The sequence below is a fragment of the Belonocnema kinseyi genome, chromosome 3 (assembly GCF_010883055.1).
Source record: "Belonocnema kinseyi isolate 2016_QV_RU_SX_M_011 chromosome 3, B_treatae_v1, whole genome shotgun sequence".
NCBI classification, from domain to species: domain Eukaryota; kingdom Metazoa; phylum Arthropoda; class Insecta; order Hymenoptera; family Cynipidae; genus Belonocnema; species Belonocnema kinseyi.
The window spans coordinates 157487724-157496519 of record NC_046659.1 but is presented as its reverse complement, the minus strand read 5'-3'; the positions used below and the strand labels follow the sequence as shown (position 1 = coordinate 157496519).

At 22.8% G+C, this 8796-nt stretch overlaps 1 protein-coding gene across 1 annotated transcript in view; it reads left to right on the top strand.

Moving 5' to 3' along the window:
- LOC117169087 (transcriptional adapter 1-like) overlaps positions 1-8796 on the top strand; it is a 27714-nt gene that overhangs the window by 1905 nt on the left and 17013 nt on the right. Inside the window, exons 2-3 of the mRNA XM_033355205.1 lie at positions 4709-4745; positions 7163-7396. Of these exons, the coding sequence (XP_033211096.1) occupies positions 4709-4745; positions 7163-7396 (271 nt within the window). The remainder of the gene's footprint in view (positions 1-4708; positions 4746-7162; positions 7397-8796) is intronic.

Sequence of the window (8796 nt, the reverse complement as noted above, 5' to 3'; positions counted from 1 at the left end):
TTTAAAGTTAATCCTTTTTACCTGGAAATTGATCCTTTTCATTGGTAAATTGAATTACTTTATTGAAAACTCCTGCATTTTGTTGAAAATTTGACTTTTTCGTTAGAAAATTAATTTTAGCCGAAAATTCATCCTTTGGATCCAAAATTCAACTATTACATTCTTTTCTTGAAAATTCATATTTTTAGGTTGAAAATTCAACTGTTTTGTAGACAATTTTAACCAGTTGGTTGATTCTTTTCTTTATTGACTGAAAAATCTTTTTTGCCTAAAAATGCAAACGTTGGTTGAAAATTATTTTGTTTTGTTTGGGGATCCAACTATTTTGTTGAAAAATATTCTTTTATGGTTGAAAATCTATACTTTTCAGTTTAAAATTAATCCTTTTTTAACGTAAAATTGGTCTTTTTTGGTAGAAATTTAATCTTCCTCGTCGAAAATTGAACCATTACATTCTTTTGTTGAAAAATCAACAAGTTTGTTGATTCTTTTCTTTATTGACTGAAAAATCTTTTTTGCCTAAAAATGCAAACGTTGGTTGAAAATTATTTTGTTTTGTTTGGGGATCCAACTATTTTGTTGAAAAATATTATTTTATGGTTGAAAATCTGTACTTTCCAGTTTAAAATTAATACTTTTTAACGGAAAATTGATCTTTTTTATTTGGAAATTTTATTACTTGATTGAAACTCATGTATTTTGTTGAAAATTCGTGTTCTTAGTCGAAAATTCATCTGGTTTGTCGAAAATTCAACTATAGCATTCCTTTGTTCAAAATTCTTCTTTTTTTATTGAAAATTTAACTGTTTTTTTAGAAAATTGAACCAGTTGCTTGATTTTTTCTTTATTGACTGAAAAATCTGTTTTGCTTAAAAATGTATACGTTTGATTGAAAATTGTTTTATATGGTTTGGGGATTCAACTATTTTGTTAAAAATATTCTTTTATAGTTGAAAATCTATACTTTTCATTTGAAAATTAATCTCTTTTAGAGGAAAATTGATCCTTTTCAGGTGGAAATTTAATTACTTGATTGAAAACTCATGTATTTTGTTAAAAATTTGTCGTTTTCGAAAATTCATCCCGTTGATCGAAAATTCAGCTATTACGTTCCTTTCTTGAAAATGCATATTTCTGGGTTGAAAATTCAACAAGTTGATTGATTCTTTTCTTTATTGAATGAAAAATCTTTTTTGCTTAAAATTGCAAACGTTGGGTTAAAGATGATTCTGTTTTATTTTGTGGATTCAACTATTGTGTTAAAAAAATATTTGTTTATGATTGAAAATGTATTCCTTTTCTGTTTAAAATTGATCTTTCTCAATTGAAAATTTAATTGCTTGATTGAAAACTCATTTATTATGTTAAAAATTCGTGATTTTCGGTAGAAAATTAATCTTCTTAATCGAAAATTCATCTTTTTTGTCGGAAATTCAACTATTACATTTTTTGTTGAAAGTTCGTATTTTTTGGTTAAAAATTTAACTTCTTTTTCGAAAGTTGAACTACTTCGTTCAAAATTACTTGTTTGGTTAAGATTCACCTTTTCAAATAAAAATTCATCTCTTTGATTATAATTTTGTTTTTGTTGAAAATAAAGCTTTCTGGTCTATTACATTTTTTTTAAGTTCATCTTTTTTTTGTTAAAAATGGTAATTTAATTGGTAATTTAATCTTTTTTGGTTAAATTATAATTCTTTGGTTGAAAATTATTCTGTTATGCTGGAGGATTCCACTATTTTTTTGAAAATCCGTCTTTATGTTTGAATTCAACTTTTTTATTTATAAAATTAAAATCTTCTTTGGTTAAAAATTGAACCGCCAGGTTAAAAATTGAACTTCTTTGTTAGAAATTCATTTTAATTTTAATTGAGGATTAATTTTTTTTTAACTGAAAATTTATCCTTTTTCAGTTGAAAATGCAACTACTTGGTTGAAAATAATTCATCTATTTTGTCGGAAATTCGTCATTTTAAAAAGAAAATGAATCTATTAGTCTTAATCTAACTACTTTGTTCAAAATTAATTTTTTTTCTGGTTGGAGATTCATCATTTTAGATAAAAATTCATTTCTTATTTTAAAAAATTGTTTTTTTCTTGTTGTTAAAATGAAATTTTTAACCTGAAAATTTAACTCTTTCATTTTGGATTGAAAATTGATATTTTTAAGTCAAAAATTTCAATACTTGGTTGAAGATTGTCGGTAAAAAGTGAACCTTCTTGGTTGAAATATCAACTATCACTTTTTTTCGATGAAAACTCGTCTTTTTTTGTTAACAAATTTCAGACGGAAATTCATATATTTTAATGAAAATTCGTTTTTTTTGGTTACTAAAAATTAATTTTTTAACTAAAAATTTAACTAGCTTCAAAATGTATCATTTTCAGATCAAAAGTAAACTACTTAGTTGAAAATTAATGTATTTTCTTTAAAACTGGTTATTTTTGATAGAAAATTAATTTTTTTGCTTGAGGATTCATCTTTTTGGCCGAAGATTTATCACTTTAGATTAAAATTCAAGTCATTGGTTAGAAATTTCTGGTTTTTTTAATGGTTGAAAAAAATTTGTTTAACTGCCACGTACTTTGTTAAAAAATCGTCATTTTTAGTAGAAAATTGATCTCTTTGGCTGCCTTTGGTTTAATTTTTGGTTGATAAATCAACTATTTGATTAAAAATTCATCAATTTTGTTGAAAATATGCAAGATTTTTACTTGAAATGTTAAAAAATTTAAAGAATTCAGGGTGGCTTATTTAGAAAATCTTTCACTGTAAACATTTTGCATTTTAGATTTTTAACTTTTAAGCATATATTTTAATTTAAAGAACTTTAAAATGCAGTTACAAAGGCTTAAAAAATTAGAAGTTTTTAAAATCGAAGATTTTTTCTTTAAAAAAACAGGGTGGCCGCCAGGACCGGGAATTTCATAAATTTTCAGAAGAAAAATCTGCCCAAGTTTTATTTTATAAACTGTAAATATAAATAAATAATATTTGTTAAATCATTTATTCCGATAATTTTATTTTTAAATACAATTTTTCATGATTTATCAATAATATATTTTTAACTCAGAGTCTCAGTTCTTCCTTTATATTATTTTTTATATTAAATTTAATAAATTTATTAATATATTATTTCTATTAATTTTTTTTAGCCATTAACAAAATGTGAATGTGCGTTTTACTATTTTCAACTAAAAAATAAATCCATAATAATATAGTCATTTGAAACTGAATTGTTTTACATAGAAAACTTTGACTCTTTAGATTTTTGAAGAACTTTTAAATTTTTAGCGTTACAATTTTAATATTTCTATTTAAAAAGTGTTTAATTTATAAGTGAAATTGTTCAATTTTGACGCATAAGTAACAATTGAACGCTTATTATCTGTAGAAAAAATTTGAGTAATTTTAAGATATATTTAGAAGTTTTGAAAAAATTCAAAATTAATTTAAAACTTGAAATTATTTCAAGTAATTTAAACGAAGTGTGTTAACATTTTTTTCAGAACTTCTAAATATATTTTTTAATTAAACGAAAATTTGTGAAAATCCTGCAAATTAAAAAAAAAATCCTTAAAACCTTCTTAAACTTTCTGTTACAATAATTTTTCAAAGTGAAAAATCATTTTCAATTTTCCTAAGAATTTTGAGAAATTTTTTTATTCTTTTGAAGTATCACAATTTTTTTAAAAATTCTACATTTTTTGTTTGAAATATGAAAAAATCTACATTTTATTTTAAATTCGGCTGTAAGCATTTCAAATTATTTCAAGTTCTAAATTCAATTCGAATCTTTTTAAAACTTCTAAATATCTCTTAAAATTACTCTAATATTTTTACAAATAATAAGTGTTCTATTCTTATTTATAAATTAAAATTAAATTTTTTTAATTCGCAGGATTTTCTGAAAGTTGTAGAAAAAATGCAATTCATTTTCAGATATATTTAAAAGTTACAAGAAAAATTCAAAAATTATTTTAAATTTGAAAAAATTCAAAACCACTTCTAGGTTTCTCAAGATTTTGAAATAAAATTTTAAAGCTTTTGAATGATGCCTAGATTATTTAAAATAAAAGTAATTTAACTTCTAATTTAAGAACTGTTAAGATAAAAAAATTATTTTTCAATATTTAATGAGTTTTAAAATTTGCAGTTTATTTGCATTTCGTTTAACATTGTTCAATTGAAAAGTGTTAGTACCTTCCATTTTGTACGTGTACATTTTTGAGCATTTAAATACACAATTTCTGAATTGAAAACTTTTAAACTTTAGTTTTAAAAGTTTTTTATTCAAGTGTTCCACTTTGAATGCTTTAATTTTTTGTTTATAGTTTATTGCTTTATATGGAAAAATGTTTAGAATGTAGTTTGATTTTTTAAGTTTCATTAGCCGTGAAAAATGTTTGCGAACCGGGAAATGACCTGTAATTTTTGTTATTGATCAAAACGGCCACCCTGAGAATTCTAAATAGATTTTAATATAGTGCATATATTAATTGTATTTAAAAATTTATTTCCCTAGTTTCGTAAAAAATCTCCTTATTCCTCCTGTTTTTAGAGTTGTTTAGGCTGTGAATTCTGTTATAAATTCATTTAAAAATGTTGTTAGATATATTTTATAGTAATTAGAATATTATATGTTGGGTATCAATAAACTTGAATATTATTTTAATTAAATTAATCATATTATTTCCATATTTTCAGATACTTTGAGAAAATGAAGCTGTGGTTTCAAATGAAGGTATAATAATTTTTATAATTAAGTTTTAGCTGAATGAACCTGAACCTAAACCAGTAAAAGTTAATTTTTTGTTTTGAAAAGGCTACTATTATATTTTTGATTAGTAATTTATCTCGTTGGGTAAAAAATTCTATTATTTGATTGAAAATTTGATTATTTTGTTGAAAATGTAATATCAAAAATGCAACTCTTTGATTTAAAATTAAATAATTTTGATGAAAATTGGTTTAATGTCTGGTTGAACATAAATTTATTAAAGTGACAAATAAACTATTACATAATTTTCGCTTGTAAATTTAAAAACTTGGTAGAAAAATTTGGGCTTTAAAACTAAATAATATTTCTGAAAGTTTCTCTTTTTTGGTAAAACATTAATCTTCTTGGTCGAAAACTCATCTTATGCTTCAAAATTTAACAATTTTGTTAACAATTCGTTATTTTTGTTTCAATTTTTTATTTTTTATATGAAAAATTTTAATATTATATTTTCGGTTGAAACCTTATATTGTATAAGTTAAAAATTCAACTACTTGGTAGAAAATTCATCTATTTTGTTTCATCTTTCTTGATTCAAAATGATCTTTTTTGTTAAAAATTCATTTTTACCGATTTAAAAGGCCACGTTTTTCTAAAACAGTTGACGTTTTAGCTTAAAAACTTTACTTTTTTGTTTAAAATTCATTTTACACAGTAGAAACCTTGTCTTTTTTATTAAAAATTAACTTTTTTTCTTGAAAATTCAACTTTTGGGTCAAAAATTCAACTTCTAAAAAAATTCGGCTTTTCGGCTTAAAAATTGAACAGTTTTTGGTATAATTTTAAACCTTTTTGTTTCAAAATTTATCCGTTTGTCCGAGAATTCAACTTTTTTGTTAGAAAATGTTAAAAATTCGGCCTTTTGATCATAAATTTCTTCTTTTCTGGTAGAAAAGTAATCATTTTGGTTAAAAATGCAACTGCTTAGTTGAAAATTATTCATTTGTTCGGGTTGATTTTTCAACTATTTTGTTAAATATTTGTATTTTTTTTGGTTAAAATATTAACTATCACATTTTTCTGCGATTACTCATATATTTTGGTTGAAAGTTTCACTAATTTGTAAATAAATTAATTGTTCTTGTTAAAGATTCATTATTTTATTTAAAAACTCATATTTTGTTTAGTTAGAAATTTTATATTTTTTATATATCCTTTTTAGGTAGAAAATTAAACTATTTGGTTGAAAATTAAAATGTTCAGTTGAAAATTGTTCTTTTTATGTTGTTAAAAGTTTATTTTATATCGGAAAATCTTGTTTGTCAAAACTTATTTGTTAAAAAAATCAATTTTTTCGCATGTTAAAAATATTTAATTTTTGTCTTGAATATTAATTTTTCTAACTAAAAAGTTTGATGATTCCATTTTTGGTTAAAAAAAAAAAACATTGTTTGTAAAAAATTTTTTGTATGTATAAATGTATTTTTTTTTTTTTTTGTTAAAATATTAACTATCACATTTTTCTGCGATTACTCATATATTTTGGTTGAAAGTTTCACTAATTTGTAAATAAATTAATTGTTCTTGTTAAAGATTCATTATTTTATTTAAAAATTCATATTTTGTTTAGTTAGAAATTTTATATTTTTTATATATCTTTTTTAGGTAGATAATTAAACTATTTGGTTGAAAATTAAAATGTTCAGTTGAAAATTGTTCTTTTTATGTTGTTAAAAGTTAATTTTATATCGGAAAATCTTGTTTGTCAAAACTTATTTGTTAAAAAAAAAATCAATTTTTTCGCATGTTAAAAATAATTAATTTTTTTCTTGAATATTAATTTTTTTAGCTAAAAAGTTTGATGATTCCATTTTTGGTTAAAAAAATATATATTTTCTAGTTGAAAATTCAATTATTTGTTTTAATATTCACCTTTCTTGAATGAAAATTCATCTATTTGGTACAAAATTCAACTATTTGATTAAAAATTAATCTTTTTGGCTTAAAAATTTAACTATTTTGATTGAATTTTAATCTCGTTTGTTTGAAAATTCAACTATTTCATTGAAAGTGCATCATCTTATGCAGAAAATTGAACTATTTGGTTAAAAATGTAACTATTTTGTTAAAAATTTATCTTTTTGGCAAGAAAATTGCACTATTTGATTCGAGAGGTAACTATTTTGTAAAAAATCTCATTATCTTTCAAAAATTGATTCTTTTGGATTGAAAATTCATCTTTTATGGTAGAAAAGCCATCCTTCTTGGTTGAAAAGTAACTTTTAGTTAAAAATTCAACTGTATTCGGAAAAAATCATCTTTTTGGCTTGAAAGTTCATCTATTTGGTTGTAAATGCAAATGTATGATTGAAAATAAATTTTTTTTGTTGAAAATTCATCTTTTTGGGTAGAAAATTAATTTAAAAAGTATATTCTTGCAGTCTACGAAAGAGGAATTTGACTGTGAAGCTCGCAACATCATGACAGAGGATCAAGTTCATTTACATAATGAATTTCTTCTCTGCTTATTCAATAAAGTGAGAGGGCTTGCCACAACCACGACTGTTCCTCGGCCAACAAAAATCAATAATAATACTTACAATGTTGCACAAAATCAGAAAGATAAGAGATTGCGACTGAAGCGCAAGTACAAAACGGATAAATCTATTTTTGAAGTGAGTATTTTGTAATCTAGATTTGATAACACAATAATCATAAAATGTCTCTCACTTTAAGTTTTTATGAAAGGATTATAAATATGCTTTTATTTTAAAATTAAAAACCCTTCTTTCGACTTTATCCAGATGATTTTTTTGGAAATTTCATGTAACAGTTCGTAATCGAAATGTAAAATTTTTTATTCAGAATTCAACTTTTTCTTGAAAATTTAATTATTTTTTTGAAAATCCAACTATTTTGTTAAAAAGTCACCTTTTTGGTTGAAAATTCGTCTTTTTGTGTATATTTAATTCATCTCTCTGCAGAAAAACCATCCTTTTCAATTAAAAATTATTTCTCTTTAATTTAAAATTCTACTATTATTTTTTGTTTGGTTCAGGAAATATCTTTTTTCGTGGAAAATTGAACTATTTTGCTGAAAATCCAACTGTTTTGTTAACATGTCATTTTTTTGTTGGAAATTTAATTATTTGTACAGACTTTTTTCGCTTAAGATTTATTTCTTTGGTGGAAGATTTAAACATTTTTTAAAATAATTTTTTTTCAAATCATTTTGCATCAATTTCTTTTTTCAAACTCATTTATTCCGTTCAAGATTTATCGAATTGGTGGAAAATTGAACTATTTTGCTGAACATTTTTTTTAAGATTAATTTTTCAAATCAAAATTAAATTATTGTATTTTTGATTCAAAATTGATATTTTTTAGTTTAAAAATTCCATTATTTGGTTAAAAGTTCATCTATCTTGTTGAAAATTAAATTCGTATTCTGAAAATTCGTTTCTTTTTTTGTTTTTTTTTGTTTTTTTGTTTAAAGATTCATCTCTTGTGATTAAAGTTTTATCTTTTTGGTTTAAAAACAAAACTAAATAAAAATAAAATGCATCCTGTTTGTTAGATAATTTAGCGGTTTTGTTGAAAATTCGTTTTTTTTTATTTAGTTGGAAAATTAATTTTTTAAACTGAAAATTTATGTTTTCTATTTTTGATTGAAACCGCGCTTTGTTGCATTTTTCTTTTATACATAATTAATATTTCGGCAAAAAAGTTATCTTTTTTTTTGGTTGAAAGTTAAATTATTTGTAAAAACATTTTTCTTGGTTCAACTTCTTTTTCCAAAATTCATTTATTCCGCTCAAGATTCATCTAATTGGTGCAAAATTGAATTATTTTGTTAAGAATTCGTTTTTTTTTTTAAATTAATTTTTCAAATCAAAATTAAAGTATTCCCTTTTTTATTCAAAGGGGGAGGGTCGGTAAGGCCGGTTTTTGGCCTAATTTATTTTTGGACCATAAATCTGAAAAAATCATGGTAGTATCTTATAAGTATCCCGAGTCGATTGCACGCTAAACGGACTACCCAATACCCCCAAGTCACCCCTACAAATATAGGAAA